This window comes from Condylostylus longicornis, unplaced genomic scaffold (assembly GCF_029603195.1).
Source record: "Condylostylus longicornis isolate FDR11 unplaced genomic scaffold, ASM2960319v2 ptg000001l, whole genome shotgun sequence".
NCBI classification, from domain to species: domain Eukaryota; kingdom Metazoa; phylum Arthropoda; class Insecta; order Diptera; family Dolichopodidae; genus Condylostylus; species Condylostylus longicornis.
Genome location: NW_026577970.1, coordinates 2,155,007 through 2,174,756, shown reverse-complemented (window position 1 = coordinate 2,174,756; position 19,750 = coordinate 2,155,007). Strand labels below are relative to the sequence as shown.

Here is a 19,750-nt window from a genome sequence, read left to right as displayed (position 1 = left end):
AAAATGTATAGGTACTTTTTTCTTAATTGCATTCAAATTGGTCGGAGAATTGAATGAATTGTAGTAATTTACAAAAGGAGATCCTTACAAACAGAGAATAATGTTGGATTATCCGTTTTCATTTTTTTTTCTTCATTATCAATTTTTCATAACCCTTGTAAAATATTTTTTTCTTGTTAAATTTTTTATGCACCTTTTGTCAATCATAGTGCTTCTTTTTCAAATTATAACATAGACTGTCATTAAAAATTGATTATTATGTATTATAATTATGTGAATAAAAACCTTAAGGACATATTTAAAAATGTCAATTTAATTGAAAAATCAATTGTTATAAAAGTATATTGTAAAGTATGGTATGTATGCACATTCTTTACTTAAGTTCATAAATTATTTACCGTTATGCAGGTGTGTTATTATGGTATTAGAATTATTAATTATGTCCGTGAATTACTAAACAAGATTTTCGGCTTAATTTAAACATTAATAAGTTATTCCAGGTTCGTTTAAGTTAAATTATTGCGTTCCTTGGAAGGGTAAACCTGTAGGCCACTTTTTTGTAATTGTAGTACTACCGGATCTCTAGAATTCTGAATACCGGTTAATATCCCTAGAATTTAAAATCGCTAAGTCCGTAGGACACTGGAAGAAGTCAAACCTAAGAAATCTCTGCTTGGGCTTTGTTAGTGTATGTAAGGGCAAGCTTTCAGGCACTCAATGTGTCTCAGTATTGTTTTTTAGTTAATTAAAATATTAAGTTTTGCTAAAATGATTTCAGCTTGGATACAGAACTATACAGACTGTCCAACAAACGAACTTTTTACAAAGGATAAGTACATTTTTGGTTCGATATATCAATTTATTAGAATATTAGCTGGTAAAGTGAAAAAAAATAAATTTTGAAAAAATAAAAGTTGCATCTTAGTTTAAATTTATAACGCTACAAAATTAATATTTAAACGTTTACATTAGCAGGTAATATTTAAGTGTTCTTTAAAAAATCTAAGATGAAATTAATATTTACTTATAATATACTTAATTCGGCAGTAATATAAATTTTTGATTTCACTTATTATACTTATATTTATAGGTGAAAAGTATCTACGAACAAGTTTATTACGATTTTTATTCATTTAAGCAGGAAGTAAATGTTGTTATGTGCTAACAATAATATTAAAAAATTATAAATGATTTTTATGATAAATTTTTGTATTAACTATACAAAAACAATTTTCTTTAGCTACTGTCCATCTCATTGTAACTTTTATAAAATGCCGAATTGAAAAACAATTCTTCCTATTTATAATTTTAATAACTAATTTTTTTCGCAAAAATATTTCATAAATTTGTTTTTTTGTCGGTATCACTTTTTTTTTGTTTTCTCTATTTTTAACCAATATAATTTTGTGAATTTTTTTAAAGGATATTCCATGAAATATTGTGCATACATATTCAATAATTATTAATAGAATTTTAATAAATACAAACAATTTTATGCTAATCATTATGTCCTTTTTTTTTGTCCAACTATAACACTAATGTCCTTTTCATTTTCTTATTATTTCGTCTACAACAATCAATTAAGCAATATGTTTTGCATTATACATTAGAAAAAAATTGAAAAAGGAAAGGAAAGTCCTTAAGGATTTCGGGTTTTTTTTTTTATTTCAATGAAAATTTTGCAATGATTTTGTATGACAATGTTAGACTTTAAGAGTAAAACGAAACGTTTTTTTATTTGTGCAACATTTATTATGCGTTAACATTTCCAATTTTTCTTCTTTTCAACCACAGTTTGGAATATATATGGTTAAAAAGAATACCATATTGAAATTACATTAAACAAAAACTTTCTGGCAATTTTGAAATTTCAAAAATTTTTATAATTGAAATATTAAATGAAGAAAAAATGACTCTCAACTTATAAATTTCTTTTTCATATTATGTTCATGTTCAAATTATAAAAAAATGTGTTTTTACACAATAAAAATCTTATACAGTTAGAGCTAAATTTCTTGTATTTCTTAAAGAATGTTTGAGTATTAGAAATTAAAAGGATAAAACCAAAAAAATTATTTTTATCCTTAAAATACATAGATTATAATATTAAGTATACATATATATATAATATATATATAATATATATACACGAATATATTTATATGGATGCGAAAAGGAAAAAAAAATTTAAAGAACTTTTTTGTTGAGTCAGGTTCTTGCATATTATTTCTGTGAACAATAATAAAAGAATATAAAGACAAGATTTGTGTGTTATTTAAATTTTATAAATATGGGTATTAAAATTAATAATATAATATTTTAATATTTTTTAGTTTTTGTCTTTGGTTACAATATGAGTAAACTTGTATATTTTCATGAGATTGTTTTAAATCAGATTTCTTTGGTTCACCATCACTAAATTTACATTTAATATTTATTTAATATTAGCACTGAATTGAAAATGCTATGTTAAAAATTATTGGTTTTCATTCAAGAGAATAAGAAAAAAATTTGGAACTTTTATAGTATATTTTAATTTTCGGTTATAATTTTACAATTTTACACAAATTATAGGGGTAGTTTCGTATGATTTTAAAATTTGAATATTTCGAATTGGTTCTTGTTTGAAACTTTATAAAATAATTGCAGACCGTCGCTCCCCATTATAAGATGTGCTAGTAACATTGCTTGTAATATAGTAATATGCAAAATATTCTATTAACACGATCTTACAAGATCATCCACTTCGTGTTCAAAAACCAGTTTTTAGTCCAATATAGTGCAGTTTAATAAACTAAAATATGATATTTTAAATGTTACTTTAAACTAGACTATGAACATATTCAAAACTTATTTTCAAAAATTAATTCCTTAATTCACATATATTTAAATCCCTTTGGAATATTATTCATAAGTTTACGCAAAGTAATAAAATATCTTTAATTGTTTGTAGATTTAAGAATATTCTTTTTCTAAATTGCTACTTTAAAAAAATTTCATTTTCTTAAAATCATATAACTTTTACCAGGCAAATTCCAAAAAGAGAATGTGTTAATGGAAATTTTGTATTAAAATAGAATTTTAAAAATGTTTTTCGTAATAAGAGGCTACAATACATTCACTTTTCATTTTATAATTATTGTATTCACAATTACAAATCCACAAAACATGATGTTTTGCTTAGTAAGAAAACTTAGAAAAGTTATTTCAAAATTTAAAAAAATGGATTTTGCAGATATTAGGGGTAAGAAATTATTCTTAAAAATTAAGTAAACAGAAATTGATTTTATTATTAAAAAATTTGATTTCCTAGTACACCCTTACGGAAAATTGTAACCATGTAAGACATTTAACAGAGTTGATTTTTTTGTGATATTATCCATGGTATAAACCTATTGATATATTTTACCACATTAGAGTTGTAAAATATTATTATAATTTTTTTAAATCTTTGAATCTAGTTAAATAAAGTAAAATTAAAAGAATTTAAAATTTTAACAATTTAAAGTTTCATTTTTATTTTTTGCTAATAATTTCGGTTTAAAATAAAATTTTAATTTGACAAATTTACAATGTTTTATTACTTTTGTTTTTTAATAACATGAGGTAAGTCATATACACCACGTACGCATTTTAATTTAACGCCAGGAACATCTTGTAAACGTCCTACTCGTGTTAAAACAATATTATGTTCTTGTAAATTATGTCCAATACCTGGAATATAAGCTACCATTTCTTTACCGGTTGATAAACGTACTAAAACACATTTTCGATTAGCGGAATTCGGTTTTTTAGGTTTTTTAATTAATGTTTTTAAAATAACTCCTTTAGCAAATGGTTTCCCGTCCAATGGCTGACGTGGTGGTCTTGTTTTAAAATGTGGTCCAGTTCGATGCATTTGTTGTAACGATGCCATATATCGTGTTATTATCGATGAATTGCTATTAAATGTATTGCTATATACTAAAAATATACATAAAAATAAGAAAATTAATTAATTTATTATAGGAAAACAAAATATAGATAATAAAGAAAAAAGTATTAATTGATTAATTGAAGCGGAATACAAGAAGAAATGCAAATCATATTAAATTAGTTTATTTTACAAAAGTGGAAGAATAAAACAAGTACAGAATCAAATAATGATTTTTATCAATATAAAATTTTTGTTATATTATGTAAAGAGAATTGTTACGAACATATTTTTTAGTAAAAAATATACAATGCCTTTTATTCTTCTTGTAGTTACTTATTCTAAATAGAAAATAAAAAATTTAAATAATAAAACAAAGATTGTTGAGAAAAAGCTTTAAAATTAAAATTGAACTTCAATACTTCATAAAAATTATTTATTCAGAACGTAAACTATCTTTTAAATTTGTATAAAGACGGAATCATGTAAAAGCTTCTACCAAAATTTTGTATCTAATATTCACATACAAAATAATGTTCACATTAAAAATTCTCATGCCTCTACAAAATTTTACTTAATTAGGTTTCTTTTTATAATCCCTTTTCAATAGAGGGATAATAGAATATTTTCTTTTTGCTTTACTTCCCTCTCTTTCCATGATTTTTCAATTTATCCAAAAATTTAACAACAAATGTGAATAACTCTTTTTTTTGACATGTATTACGAGTACAAAAAATTTCAATAAAAATTCAATATATTTCTCATCAAAAGGCTTGAGAAAAAATTTTTAAAAACAAAATCTTCGATAGTTTATGAGTTTTTTCATTTATTTTCAAATTATAAATACTGAAAATTTTACAGTACAATCCGATTTAACGGATCTAATGTGATTATACATAATCTGTTATGTACTTGGCAAAGGTTACATCAATGTAAAATACTAATAAAATTATTTTGTAACCTGACAAGTTTGAATATTTTGTTTCACCATTTTATTTAATTCAGAGCAAATTTCAAGATTACTTTACAATTAAATTTATAAGTTTAGCTTATTCTGATATACAAGTGGTTTCTTATATATAAAAGTGTCTAATAGCATATTTTGTTGTATGAGTTGTAAGTGCCTCGTATGTTATTCGATTTACTACAACCGAAAATGGTCTTCCCTTTTCATTTTTTCTTATGACTCAAGATTATGTATCAATGCTAGCACAGACATGGTAAACTTTGTGTTTAAATTTTGCAAATATTTAATGAAACAATAATCTAGATAAGTTTTAATTTAAAGATTTTTTAGACTATGGCTTCCAATAAATTAGCCTAACTTGAAGTACGAGTATTTCAAATTTTCGAATAATCAAGAGGAATTAAGTAAAATATTATAAATTTAATCATGTACAACATTTTTCTGATATTTACTGTATTATTGAATACTGAAATTATTATTAAAAAAATATTATCCTTTATTTCGTATAAATCCGTCAATATCATCGCATTCATTATAATAATAATATAATAAGTACAATAAACAAAATTTTAGAAAAGTAAGATCATGACCAGAGGTCTAATTCTCAAGTACAGTTTTTCCAATATCAAAGTATGATTAAATGTTATATAGGAGGAAAAAAATAATATAGACACATTATTGTTGTCTTTAAAATTCGTTTTCTTTTCAATTTTAACAATAAACATATTTTAACATTACACGGTATGCATTGATATTTTATTAAAAGATATTTGTATGGGCTGACCAAATATATACAACTAAAACGTTAAAATAATAATAAATGTTTGTAATATTGAAAGAGTTTTCATTTTTATTATTATTATTTTCATTAAAAAGGATATTTCTATGAGGATATTACGAATATCAATATATAAATATGTAGTATTAAAAATTTGAATCCTTTACCTATTGTTCATTATTTTTAAGGATTATAAGGAAGTTTTAGTTTGTTTTTTTGTTATCAATGTTCATGTATAACATATAACATTAAAATATGTAAAGTGAAATGGTCATCTGCTGTCAATTTCTCTTCATATTTTTTGCATCCTATTTTATTTGTTATCCTTTTTTGTTATGATTTTGATTGTTAAAAATCATAATATATAATATTTAGATATAGGAAAGATTGAATTTAACTAGGAAATTATTTTAATTTCATGAAATGTGATTTAAACCTTCAATTCTTTTCTTTTTTTCTAAGAGAGATAATAATTTTAAGAGTTATAATAAAATATAATTAATAAGAAGTTTTATTTTTAACAGCATCTGCTTTCAATATTCTTGAGTACAAATATATTTTACTTCGTTAAGATGATTATTTTGTTTCTTTTATTTAAAGTATGTAGCTAATATAATAACTTGTGTATGTATTATAGATCATATAGCGCTATCAAATTTTATTGTAAGGAATAAAAATCTAAGAAAAACTAAAGGAAATTTCTTGAGTTATTTTAATGTTTTATTGTTTTTCTTATTACTGATTTCCCTTTTTTGAAGAATCATATGTTACTTAATACAAATTATATTAAATATCGAAAACAATTTCTTTTTAAATTTTAAAATTTACTCATTACAGAATTTTAAGGAATTTCTATAATAATTTGGTTAAATTCCCGTAACTTTCGAAATATTAAAAAACAGTTAGTTTAATTAATTATTTAAAAAATAGTATTATCTTATTATTTCTAACAAAACACACACGACATTCGTTTTAAATTATTTTGCGATATTAACACGACACTCGTTTTTAAGATTATCCATGGTAAGGTTATTGGGACCGTCATGAGATATGTGCATTGACCCAATTACAGTTTATGCAATTCTACACATTAAAAATTAATTAGTTTTTTCGATAAATATTAAATTTAATGCAATTTAACATTTAAAACAAAATTATCAACTCATTCATTGCAAATATCTTCATTTTGTTTTTGAAGCTAAAACTATGTTTCAATAAAACTTAATAATTAAAAATTAAAACTTTATTATTTAATATTAAAAAATTTATCATAGGAAAAGATTTACATTGTAATTTTTTTAATTCAGTTATAATATATGTTTTACTATTAAGTGTTACATTACAATAATTATTTGAAATGGAATTTTTCATCTGATATAACAACTTCAATCCATGAAGTACTAGTTCAGGCTCAAATTAACGGCATAATATAGAATGAGTTCTTTGGTTTAATAAAACATAATCAATTGTGCACATTAAAAATTTAACAATTAAAAATTAAATAATATTTAATATTAATCTGAGATGGCTTTTAGATTTTATTTGGTCTCGGTCGGGAAAATTCTTATTCACATTGATCAATCAGTCTTCAAATTATTTAGTAGTTTTTAGCACTTTTCCAAAAAATTTTTTGAAAAAAGTGCTTATTAGTTTCACTCTGTCCGTCCGTCCGTCCGTCCGTGTGTCTGTTTACAAAACTACTACACCTTTGAAGATAGAAAGCTGAAATTTCATACGTACATAGATCTTCACTAGAAACTTATTTCCGTAGAACAAAATTTTTATCTATCTCCCCTCCTCTAGAAGTTATACCCCCCCAAAACCCTAAAAATGGCCTTTTTTAAATATTAGTTGCAATGAAACCATAAGCATTTTTGAAATTTTGCAAACGCAGAAAGGCAGTGGCTTGCTTCCCCTTGCGCGGTATACTATAGTTCAACTTAAGAAAAACAAAATGGCCGCTCAAATTTACCGTTATTTAAAGTCCTTTTTTTCCAAATTTTTGATGTCGTTTTTCTTCTAGACCCCAGACTGTAGAAGCTTGAAATTTTAGGAACTTTTAGATATTAATAAGCAGTTCATTTTGTTAGAAGAAAATTTTTTTGCATCTCCACCCCCTCTCAAGTTATCACCTCTTGAAATTCGTAAAATTTGAATTTTTGACACCTTATATTTCCGAAACCGCAAGCTTTTCCAAATTTTTATAAACGTAAGAAGCTAACGGTAAATTCCGTGAAATTAAAAAATATAATAATTTTTCTTAACTCACACAATTAACCCTTAAAATCGAGCATTATGTTAACCCCTTTTTATATTAATTTTTGCTTTATTTCAAAGACTGCATATATGCGTCATCCTAAATATATGCAATCCTAGAAATAGTTTTGTATATGAATGAAAATAATTTTAATAGTGTGATAGCTATACATAGACTGTATTTAAAAGCAGAATTTTCACTTGTTGAAGGGAAAAGTGCTACAATACAAACCATTGGTTTGACCCAACTTTATTAAAATATTATTTAAAGCTGAACCATAAAATCATTCATATATAATATTTTATTATCAATTAATTATTTAGAAACTAATTAAAACTTATTTTAATTTTACAATATTTAATTTTTTTTTTCAAAAAATGTCCAGAAAAGAATATTCACATATTTTTAAATTTAAAAGTTTAGGTAAATATTGTATTTCAACAGAACATTTCAAATAGGTTCAAACAAGTAGGATAAAATATACTTTTGATGATATAGCTGAAATTTTAATAGCTAAGATATACTCGTAGTTAAGATTATATAGCTAAGATTTTTAAATGCAAACATTTTGCATTTCGAAATACGCAATTAAAGATTTTCGAAGAAAATTAACTCAACCATTAGCCGAGTTAACTTAACTTTGTTTAAGTTTTGAATGGCAATATAAACTGTTTGTATGTACACTAAAAAAATTAAAAAATCTATTTTTTATTAAAACTAAAAAAAATGTATAAAAAGATAGATAAATCACTTAAATTATAGAACATATTAATATGTACATTACGTATAGATTTAAACTTAAAGGAAGTTTTAAGGACAAAAAATCGATTTTCATCAATTGCTTTGGTAAATTGTACTTATTTAAAATTTTTTAGTCTGGTAATACAATTTTTAATTTTTGGAATATTTTCTTCGCATGGAATTTCATAAATTAATTCCTGCAGAAACATTAATACGTATTTACTCGTTTTAGAATAATTTAAATTAAATACAAAATATATTTTCATTATTAAATCAATGGCACTTAATAAATTTGGTACTTTATAACGTATTCCACTAATAGACACAAAGAACTCATTTATAGTTTGAACTGATTCTCCAATCACCAAAACCTGGGGATAAACAGTCAAATTTTCATTTATTGTTAGTTCTGCAAGATCATTGTCTTCTTGTTTGAAATTTTCTAAATTAGTTATTAGTGAAATCATGTCAAGCTGGGCATCTGCTATCGAAGGTTTCGTGTTTTTGTTAATACGCGGTGGTGGAATTACTGTGTGTAATAAATTGAAAAAATGAAAATGTCTCGAATCTAAAAAGAAAACGTGTTTTAAAAAAGTCTTTAACAAAAAATAAAAACAATATATTCTTGTTAAAGTTTAAATAACCTTTTGAAATGTCCTTTAATTTCATTTCTTGATAATTTTGATAATTCAATTTGTCTTTGATTCCAGAAGAGAAAAAGACTTTATCCATTTTTTGTTCAAAATCTTGTATTTTTTCAAATAATTTATTATATTTTCCAGGATGAATTGTTTCAAAATCTATTTTAATTAGCTCATATCCATTAGGGTCTTTATATCTAGGCCAGTCATTTATAAAATTTGTCCAAGAGTCTTTATTTTCTTGCATTCGCAAAAATGAAGTTTCTTTCCATAAAATTTCAATATCTGAAGGTGTATTATACAATAAAAATTGTTTCTTTGTCTGAAAATCATTGTACTCCGGAGTGCTATCAGTATGCTTGTTGGTATTTTCTGTTGATTTTCTTGATTTCTTTTCTGAATGATTTCTTAAAGTTTTTAGTTTCCGCTTATATTTAGCATTTAAATATCTATCGTATAGTTTACCCGATGGGCGCTTATTTCGACCCCTTGGTATATAATATGTTGATTCATTTTCTGATGGAAAAACTTCTATAATTTCTTTAGCAACATTTTTCATAGTAACTGAATCCATACTGTGTTCCTTATATAGATAATGATCTACAATTATTCTAACAATCGCTGTTTGATCAATTTCAGTTAAATGTTTTTTGTATTCAAATTTGGTTAAGATATCATTACCAGCCAATGTTTTAGACAAAATCTTTCTTACATCTAAGTTAGGAGGGTCAATTTGTGGTTCTTTTTCTACAAATGAATTATTTGGAAAGTGTTCTACTGCTGTATTTATTGAAGTCGTGCTATTATCTGTACATGTTAATGATTCAAACTGAACAAACAAAAAAGAAAATGTTAAAGAAAGTAGACAATTATAAATAAAAATTATTTTTACATAGCAGTACTTACTTTATTTTGTATGCGCCACTTTTGTAAATTATAACGAAATTTTATTTTATCACCTATCAGTTGTCTGGTATTAAATATTTCATCAATATCATGGCTGTGAATCATTTTTAAAATTTCTATCGAATTTATGCAACATTCCGAAAGTACAAGAATTGCATGATTTGATAAATTCCATTCCATATAAAGTTTCATTGCTTCAGATTCTAAATCTGCAATGTTTTTATTTTATTTATAACTGGAATTTCTTCAAAGTTCGTTTATTTTCAAGTGACATATTTTAGTATTTTTAAAGAAAGTCACATATTTTTTTCAAATAAAATCACTGATTGGTTAATATTTTTAACTAAATTATTTTTAATAACAATTTAACTCTAGCTTTGAATTATTGTTATTGAAGTTCGTATACTGGTAAGGTTGCAACTGAAATCTGCCAACCAATATTTAAGAAATGGTGCAAAAAATTGAAATAATTATAGAAAATAACACATTCGAAGGAACTGAATAACCTATAATCTCACAAACATATCCTCTCACAAATTTTGTCTCTTACGGTAACTCCGTTTTAATAAAAAATAATATTGAAAACTTTTAATCTTTGAGCCTTAAATGTAAAATATCAATTTTGTATCAGTTTACAGGAAGTAATAACATGTTATAATAATGTAAATACTTTTGAATACTGTAAGCAGAATTTACATAAGCATCCATAATAAACACTCTCTTCAAGTTCCTTACAATGGCTAAGTTTGGGGGATGAATGTTTCACATTCAGTAAAAAACAATAGATCCTTAAGAACTGGGTTACGTCAATCTATAATCTAAATGCAAACCATCAAATTTTAATTTCTTACTCTTTTTTTCCAAAGCATATCTTAAAAAACATCTTTTTTTATGCATGTTTACGAATGCAGGTACTTACAAATTCGTATAGAAGTGAATTCTTTTAGGTTATAATAATCAGTCATTTTATGGTTACGTTTAAATTACTTCTTAACCAATTTTTGACCATTGCGTATATTTAACAATAAAAAAATACAATAGATTTATGTCTTTTGTTACTATTCTTATGAAAAGTAATTCGTCATAATTTTAGATCTCTACGAATCAGTTGACCTCTATTTTGCTAAAATCTATGAATTTAAACAGAGTATATTGCAAAAAAAAAAAAAATTGTCAAATATTCCAGTCACCCTTTAATTTTAAGAAAATATGTTCATAACCTGAATCTTTACTTTCTTATTCTAGGAAACTGAAATGTCATAATTTTTTACCTTTGTTATCCTTTTCATTTTTTTGTTTCCTAATTTTACTTTTGTTGTTTCAATTTTTAAAAACAATAATAAAAAATCAAATAATGATTGGCTAAATACTTTTAAAGTAATAAAGCGAAATATTAAAATAAAAAGGTTATGATGAAATTGATTTTTATCAAAAACAGCAGGATAAACACGTTATGGCACACGATCAAAGAATATGATCATTTTCAAGAAAAGTTGATCTTAAACTCATATAAGGAATATTATAAAATATGGATTGAAAAATTCAAGAGAACGAATATGGTTTAGAATTCTTTGGTGATAAATCTTGAAATAATATTTGTATTTAGTGTAAAAGGAAATATTTTTGAAAAAAACAAAAATGTTAAAGAGAAATAGCCCTGTTTTTTGAACTAAGGGTCAATTTAAATCTGTTCTTTCAAAAGTAATACAATCCTTTTCTGCCAAAGGCTTATAACTTTAGAAGAAATAATACAAATGTCCACAGAAATTTTATGTATTATTTTTTTATTTTTGAATTACTTTCAGATTAGATGATTTGCAAAAAGAGAATTTTTTTTTTTTTGGTTGACCATCTGGAAATTTTATAAAGCGATATTCTAATATTACATATTAAATATTTTTAAAATATTAAATTTAGCAAATTGCGGGAATATTTTTTAACTTTCTTAAATGATGAGCTTCTCGTACTGTCTGTAACTAAGTAATTGGATATTTACGTCGAATATATAAGTAAATATGAAAACATTGTAGCTATAGATTTTTCCTAATATATTTTTCTTATACTATTCTGCCAGAATCTTTTTGTAGAATAAAGAACATTGATATTCAAATAATTCCTTTAAGAAATTTTATAAATGCCTTAAAAATATCTTAAAAGAATTTAAGTGGAAAAACATATAAAACTTCTTATTATATTCCTTATACCCACATTCAATTTTTAAACATTTAAGATTCTCAGTTAAAAGTTATTTCGTGGTCAAAATTTTATATTATATTAATCTTTGCAGGAATTTCACTAATCCTTACAGGAATTTCTATTCAAAAAATAAATCTATTCTTATAAATTAACAATACTGACCAGATGGTGGTGAATATTTTTTAAATTAATAATAGGAAAAAAAAAATTCGAAATAGCAAAATTTTTTGTTTTTTCTTCTGGCTATTTGTAACAAATTTAGTTAAGTGTTTTTTTGTTTTTTGACCGTGAAACATAAAGTTAATACATACATACATATTTATATTATTCCAATATATTGCTTGGTACATATCAGGGTATAAAAACTCACACCTGAATTTGCATTGTTAGTGTGAAAAATTTTTTAATTTTATTTTTTTAAATCCTATAAGACCAAATATAAAAGAATGTTTTGTTTGCAGCTAACAAAAAATTTGTTCTTTTGTTAAAAATATATTGTTGATTATTTTTTTTTTTGCAAATTCTTAATTAGATTGATGGAATTTTTTTTTGACTCTAAAAGAATGGTGTTTTTATAATTTAAAAGACTCGATAAAATTTTTTTTAAATGAAATAGGTGTTATTGAAAATAATTTGTACAATTATGTACGACGCTACATATGCACATATTGTACGTATGTTTTTTATTTGCAATAGAGTTTTCTTAGATCTTTAACTGAAGACCACTTTTTAATTGTTTTATAAATAATACATTTTACTATTTACCTACATACATGTATGTATGTTATGTAGGTAAGTATTTCTGAGTTAAGTATAATTATTATTTACAGTAAAGAATAGCAACTTTATCTCATATTAATAGACTAGCGCTGGTTCCACATACACTTGATTGTAAATTTTTGTAATAATTTAAATAGATACGCTATACGATATACAAATAGGTATGCTATTATGATACATTATAAAGTTATTATAAGGGAGTAAATAGGTACATATGTAGGTCTATTTTTTTCACTAAACTGTACATTTTATAAAAAATATCAAAAGCTTTGGTTTAAAATATCTTTTATTCATTTTAGGTAAATTATAACCGCTATTAATAATATGAGTTAAGAAAATATAATTTTACTTTGCTATTATAAAGTACCTACTTACCCACCTACAATATTGGAAACATACATAACTTATATTAAGTTTATAATGAAATAAAATTATTTCTGCACTAACCTTGACAAGCTAAATGTCTTGAAATCGACAATGTTTGCTTCAGAAAATTCATTTCAAAAAAATATTAGAACTTATTTATACTTTTTAAAATTCTTTTATTTTTTACAAAACTTTTCACATTTGGCTTAAAATATCAAAACATTTTTTGACATATGTTATTTATATAGAGGTTATGTAGTTGTAAACAATAAATTTTGAAGTAAATGACATTTCAATTTTGGTAAAAATCTTTGATATTCTAATTTCAAATAAAATTTTTATTCCTACCTAAAATGTTGATTCTCCATCTCACTAGATCTCGCTGTTAAATTATCAATAAATTTTAATTTATTTTTTACTCTTAAAATCTAATCAGAAATAAGTAAAATAGTTTCTGGTTTTATGATTAAGTGTGGATCGAAACCTAACAGAAATATAAAAGTTACGGTCAGTCGTCATTTCCCACAAAAATTTCATTCAGTCCATTAATCTTAAAAGCTTAATGATATTTTTGTGGTAATAATAAATATGAGAATAAAAACAATAAAAAATTCAAAATTGCACTTTTTCTTAGTATGTCAATTTTAAATTAATAGTATGTTAAGCGATTTTACAAGGTTTTTGTAGCGCCTGGTATAATATAAAGTTATAAAGTTGCAACAAAAATATTGAGAAAATGATTGTAATGAGAAATGATAATGAGAAAATTTGTTATAGCTTAAGAGCAACTGGTATAAATTTATTTTGGTTTAAACTGTGGTTTCTAAACGGTTTGTCAATTAGAATTTTGTAATTTTGTTTAGTTTTGTTATTATTATTTTAGAGTTATAGCAAAATTCTTTGATTTCCAAATTTAAATTGTAAATTTTAAATAAATTATAAGAAAAAATGTGTGACCCTTCGGAAATCCAGCAATATCTGGAACAGGTAATTTTATAGAGTATATTTAAGTTTGAATAAGAGGGTATCATTTTCAGTTGATACAAGTAGAGGAAGCTTTAAAATATTGTGAAGATGCAGAAAGAGCATCATTAGAAAGTTTAAAAACTGATTTAAATGAACTGCTTGAGTTAACAGCACGTGAGCAATGCTTGAAACCCCAAGAAGAAGATACACTGATTGGTTCAACTGGAAATGGCGAATGCAATGATCAACTTGTTCTTGAATCGGAAATTAAACAAAACACTGAAGGAGAATTTGATGATGAAATGGCACTTTTTATGTCTGAAATAAAGCAAATTGAAAATACATCAGAAATTGTAAAAAACTGTACAGATGAAAAAGAGGCGAATTTAAAATTAGAAGATGTTAAGGTAGGCTAATATATTATAATACAATTTTTAAAATGGAAATATCAATTCTGCTTTATTTTAGAAGGAACTTCTTTCAATGATAGGTAAAAAGTGCTCTGCGCCACACCTGCATTCATGGGGAGTCAAAGCCTACCATAATGCATTAATATGCGGTATAGATGATACTAAAGAGTATGAATTAGATGATATAAAAAATTTTTGCGTACGAATTATGTTTACAAATCCCACACATCAAGAAATGGTTCCGTGTTCATACTTTTTAAATGGGGAATGCCGCTTTGACGTAGATAAATGTCGGTTTTCGCATGGAGAATTAGTTCCATTTGGTGATTTACAGGAGTATCACGAGCCAGACTTTTCAAAATTAGAGAAGAATTGTGTGGTATTAGCTAAAATGGATGACAAATTATGGCACAAAGGAAAAGTTTTAAATGCAAATTTTGAACAAAATATGTGCCGCATACTAATAGATCGTGGTAAATGTGAAATGGATTTTCATTTTGAGGATTTACTGCCAATGGTTTTTGGTAAGTTTAAATTTTTGTAAAACGAAAATGTTATTAATATTGTGAAACGTTCATTTCAAGATAATGAATCATACAGCAGTGATTTGAGCAGTGATAGTGATAGCAATTCCTCACACTTTGAGGATGATATAAATAAAGCACGTGAAGCTAAGCTCATAGAACAAAGCTTATTAAGTCCAAACGCTAGCCAAAAGCTTGGAGAATGGGAGAAGTATACAAAAGTAATAAATTATCTATATAATTGTGAAAATAAAAAATAAGTTTAGTATTGTAGTTGTTTTTAAGCTATATGAACTCTTTTAGGGTATTGGTTCAAAATTACTTCAAAAAATGGGTTATATTGTAGGCACTGGCCTTGGTGCTAGTGGTGAAGGTATTGTTGTACCTGTTAGTGCTCAAATATTACCACCAGGACGTTCTTTAGATCACTGTATGGAATTGCGAGAATTGGCAAATGGTGATGAAAATTTATTCAGTGTTGAACGTAAAATGATGAAAGATCAGCAAAAAGCTGAACTGAAAAGTGCTAAACAATATGGAAAGGAAATAAACAGATCGGATATGTTCTCATTTCTAAACGAAAATATTTTGACAGGATCATTACAAAATGAGGATTCAAACAAGAAAAACATTCAAAAGCCTAATTCAAGTGATTACAAAAATCATTCTAATAAAAACCTAAATGTTGAAAGTGTGAGGATTGCAGATGATATACGAAAAAAAGAAAAGGAAATTGAAAAATTGCAGCAAAGTTTGAAAAGGCATGTCAGTGGAAGTGATATGCATAATAAATTGCTGAAAATAAGGTCTGCTAAAGACTTAGAACTAGAAAATTTAAAAAAATCTGAGCATTATTTGAGTAAGGAACAAAATGCGAGAAAAAATAAAAATAAATTAGACATTTTTTGAGAAACTCGAAATAAGCATGATTTTTTTTACGAAAATAATTGAATTTAAGTTCTTTGTTATACCAAAATTGTTTTAGGTAGGCACGTTTTTTATAAATTTAAAAGGTTTTCTTGCTAAGAATGATCTTTTGAAGAAATTTTTGAAAGTTATCTTAATTACATAGTTGGAAACAGCACTTAAAAGTGTACGTTTCTGTATTTCCAATACAGAAAAACACGCAATAGAGTTTAAAATTTTTTTAAAACTATTTTATTTAATATGAACAATGAATATATCTACATAAAATTGAATAATTTAGGTATAATATCACCACACTTCGCAGAAATTTTAATATCCGCTAAGTGATCACCTCTTGTTTCACCAATGTTTACGATAGCAACAGGTAATTGCAAATCTTTAGCTTGCAATATTATTCTATAACCAGAAAAAACTAATAAGCTCGAACCTAATACTAAAACTCCATCGCTTTGACAGACCATTTCAGAAACTCTTTCTACTCTTTCTAAAGGTATATTATCTCCAAAGAAAACAATTTCAGGTTTAAGATTACCACCGCACTTTGGACAAGGTGGTATTTTAAAAGAATCCACTTCTTTTTGTGGTATGTCAACATCGCCATCAGGTCTCATCATTGTGGGGGCCTTAAAATGAAACTCTGGGTTCAGTGTATTTAGAATATTTTGAAATTCATGTCGATCGATACGATAATCACATGAAAGACATATAACATCGTAACCACAGCCATGAATCTCAATTACATTTTTCGAACCAGCTTTTCCATGTAATCGATCCACATTTTGAGTAACGATGCCCAGTATTCGACCTTCACGTTCAAAACGAGATAATGCATGATGCGTAGAATTTGGTTCTTTAGCGGAAAATGTTGGCCATCCAACGTAATTCCTAAAATTAATTTGAATTTTAAATAAAATGGGTAATAAAAATTTCAGCTTTTTTAGTTAACCTTGTCCAATATCTAAGACGTACTGATTCATATTTTACAAAATCCGGATGTTGGATAGGTTTGTGATTTGATCTTGCATAAAGACCAACTCCTTCTGATCTGTAATCTGGAATTCCTAGATTAGAGATAAAATAAGTATGTAATTACGTACATACAGGTATACATATAATAGTAACATAGTAAACGTAAATACGTAAGTTTTCGCGAACCAGGTAATTAAATATAATTACCTGATTCTGTGGAAATTCCAGCTCCAGTTAAAACCAATATGTTTGGTCTTGGCATCAAAAACTCTTCTAACATTTTGATTTCGTTTTCTTGTACTGGTTTATGATGCGGTACAAATTCCATTATCGATTTTAAATTAGGCAAATTGTTTTTTAAATTTAACAAATGTGAAAATTTCATAATTTGATTATAGTTGAATAAAAGGCGGTTACAAAATTTATTTTGCTCTTCGAATTTTTTAAATATTTGTACCTAATCCTATTCAAAACAATAGAAACTATTTACACCTGATTATTTTGATTTCGTTCCATAATAATAAAAATCAGCTGATTTAATCTTTCTTTTGACACTTTTAGTTTGTTGGGTAACGAACGAAATGTCAAGTTCCACAAAAAATAAAAAAAATATATCTTTCTTCTTTCTTTCTCATTTTATTTGAAAAACAGAAGAGTAAAGCAAGAAAACGGTTGTTTTTCAACAATTTTTGCAGATTAAAAGCAGTTTAGCAGTTAAGTATAAGTTAAGCGGGAAATTCAATTCGGGTAAAATGCTAAAAGATTTCTATTTTGAAAGTAACTTAATACTTCATTACACACATTTTTTTATCATAAAAAAAATTTAGATGATTGGATTCTGGCATTATTTTAAGAACATTGCTATATTTATAAACTTGAAAACAGCATAAAATATTTATTTCTTATCAAATCCCTATTTTGAGGTCGCTAAATTTCATTAAATTTAAAAGTCGGTTTATTGTGTTGGTCGGTTGGGTCTTCTTGAAAAATTTTGTGCGAATTAAAAATTGAAAATTCAGTTTTCAATATAATCTTTGCTGAAAATTGTAAATTATCAGTTGATTTAATTTTTTTGCTTAAATGCATTAATTTTAACGAAAAGTGCACTGCAAGCGTGTATAAGGATCTATTGCATCCCCTATAGAACTTTGTCGAGTGGCAGCCTTCGGAGTACCTTGTGAAGTATGAAATACCACAATTCTGTCTTTCGCAGTACATCGTTCCCAAACTTTTTCAGTATCCCCTTTCTCCTACGAGTGGAGGGATCACATTCTCACAGAATGTGTATTTGGGTCTGCCTAATTTTCTCACAGAATTTTCAAGTTCCTATACTTTCTAGATCCAGCTAACTGAGGTCCTCAAAGTGTGCAGTGCCACAAAAAGAACGCGGTGAGGATTCTCGCCTGTTTCTTGCCTAACTTTATAATTTTCTTAAACTGATTTTTTTTTCTTATTCCACTTGGAAGCATTGGGACGTTCCACTTAACTTTATATATTTAAGCACAAGTTTCAGAGTTTATTGATTTACTTGGCGGTGACCAGCCTGTCGTAATATTTTTTATATTGAAGGTTGTTGAAGTCATCAAGTTTCACACTAGGATGCCAATCCCCATCTGTCGGTTCTTTTTGTGAGTCATCGATATCTGTTCTCGTACTATGAAAGTGTTTTCTCATAGTGTTGATGATTTTTATTTCTTGTTTTGGTTTTTCGCTTTATTTATGTTTGTTTCCTCAAGTTTCTATTCTGAGTTCACCACTCAGGGAGAGGCTCCATTAGCGGTAACCAGTGTATCATCCGGTATACCAACTAACTAGTATACCAACTAAAAGACTTCACGTCCAGATGATTCTCTTAGTTTTCAGGCCTCATTCGACCTTGTCGTGCTGATAAGACAAAGCACAAGGTTGCACCTGCCAGATACCACAAAGCTTAATAACATATAACATCGAATATTTTTTATATTAAAAGAATTATAAAGCAAATTTTGATCATTTTTTCGTCTTTATTTCTGAAAGAGGTCGTAAGGTTTGAAATCTTGAAGAATGTCATATTTCTTGCTTCAATGCGACTCAATGAATTTTAAATCTTTTCTATCACAAAAAAATTTGAAACCCATTTAACATAAAAAGTATTTTATGTATTATTAAAGGCGCACAAAAGAATAATATTCGTATATAAAGTATAGGGAAAAATATTAAGCATTATAAAGACGCCTAAAATCAAAAATAATAAAAATAAAAAATAATAATTATTATTTATATTATATAATTATAAAAACATTATAAAAATAAATTTTAAAAAGACAAATAATATTGAAATTAGTTCGAATATTTCTGAAATAATGGCAATATTTCTGGAAAATTTGGTAAATTTTTCATTCTTCTTCATTGAAAAGTTACAAGACTAAG

The 19,750-nt window shown here is 25.6% G+C and overlaps 4 protein-coding genes across 4 annotated transcripts; 1 reads left to right on the top strand and 3 right to left on the bottom strand.

Moving 5' to 3' along the window:
* Nucleotides 1–3,492: 3,492 nt before the first annotated feature.
* LOC129611417 (40S ribosomal protein S12, mitochondrial) lies at nucleotides 3,493–13,765 on the bottom strand. The gene is made up of 2 exons (XM_055524600.1): nucleotides 13,627–13,765; nucleotides 3,493–3,963 (listed from the first exon to the last, which is right to left on the bottom strand). The coding sequence occupies exons 1-2, from the start codon at nucleotides 13,676–13,678 to the stop codon at nucleotides 3,581–3,583; spliced, it is 435 nt and encodes a 144-aa protein (XP_055380575.1). The 5' UTR covers nucleotides 13,679–13,765; the 3' UTR covers nucleotides 3,493–3,580.
* LOC129612599 (uncharacterized) lies at nucleotides 8,773–11,100 on the bottom strand. Its single transcript, XM_055526330.1, has 4 exons — nucleotides 11,055–11,100; nucleotides 10,204–10,412; nucleotides 9,301–10,126; nucleotides 8,773–9,224 (listed from the first exon to the last, which is right to left on the bottom strand). Exons 1-4 carry the CDS (start codon nucleotides 11,098–11,100, stop codon nucleotides 8,773–8,775), a joined length of 1,533 nt encoding a protein of 510 aa, XP_055382305.1.
* Nucleotides 13,766–14,397: 632 nt separating the features above from the next.
* On the top strand, nucleotides 14,398–16,359 carry LOC129615558 (zinc finger CCCH-type with G patch domain-containing protein). Its single transcript, XM_055530847.1, has 5 exons — nucleotides 14,398–14,532; nucleotides 14,583–14,918; nucleotides 14,980–15,445; nucleotides 15,506–15,666; nucleotides 15,749–16,359. The coding sequence occupies exons 1-5, from the start codon at nucleotides 14,494–14,496 to the stop codon at nucleotides 16,352–16,354; spliced, it is 1,608 nt and encodes a 535-aa protein (XP_055386822.1). The 5' UTR covers nucleotides 14,398–14,493; the 3' UTR covers nucleotides 16,355–16,359.
* A 227-nt stretch (nucleotides 16,360–16,586) lies between these two features.
* On the bottom strand, nucleotides 16,587–17,845 carry LOC129615928 (NAD-dependent protein deacylase Sirt4). Its single transcript, XM_055531392.1, has 3 exons — nucleotides 17,549–17,845; nucleotides 17,319–17,433; nucleotides 16,587–17,257 (listed from the first exon to the last, which is right to left on the bottom strand). Exons 1-3 carry the CDS (start codon nucleotides 17,724–17,726, stop codon nucleotides 16,630–16,632), a joined length of 921 nt encoding a protein of 306 aa, XP_055387367.1. The 5' UTR covers nucleotides 17,727–17,845; the 3' UTR covers nucleotides 16,587–16,629.
* Nucleotides 17,846–19,750: the final 1,905 nt, after the last annotated feature.

Coding starts and splice junctions, on each gene's coding strand:
- LOC129615928 (XM_055531392.1), bottom strand. CDS start 17,726: ATGAAATTTTCACATTTGTTAAATTTAAAAAACAATTTGCCTAATTTA. Junction 17,434..17,548: donor TGGAATTTCCACAGAATCAG/GTAATTATATTT, acceptor TCTCTAATCTAG/GAATTCCAGATTACAGATCA. Junction 17,258..17,318: donor CGTCTTAGATATTGGACAAG/GTTAACTAAAAA, acceptor AATTAATTTTAG/GAATTACGTTGGATGGCCAA.
- LOC129612599 (XM_055526330.1), bottom strand. CDS start 11,100: ATGCATAAAAAAAGATGTTTTTTAAGATATGCTTTGGAAAAAAAGA. Junction 10,413..11,054: donor ATATGCTTTGGAAAAAAAGA/GTAAGAAATTAA, acceptor AAAACATTGCAG/ATTTAGAATCTGAAGCAATG. Junction 9,225..9,300: donor ATTAAAGGACATTTCAAAAG/GTTATTTAAACT, acceptor TTTTCTTTTTAG/ATTCGAGACATTTTCATTTT.
- LOC129611417 (XM_055524600.1), bottom strand. CDS start 13,678: ATGAATTTTCTGAAGCAAACATTGTCGATTTCAAGACATTTAGCTTGT. Junction 3,964..13,626: donor AAGACATTTAGCTTGTCAAG/GTTAGTGCAGAA, acceptor GTATATTTTTAG/TATATAGCAATACATTTAAT.
- LOC129615558 (XM_055530847.1), top strand. CDS start 14,494: ATGTGTGACCCTTCGGAAATCCAGCAATATCTGGAACAG. Junction 14,533..14,582: donor TCCAGCAATATCTGGAACAG/GTAATTTTATAG, acceptor TATCATTTTCAG/TTGATACAAGTAGAGGAAGC. Junction 15,667..15,748: donor AATGGGAGAAGTATACAAAA/GTAATAAATTAT, acceptor GAACTCTTTTAG/GGTATTGGTTCAAAATTACT.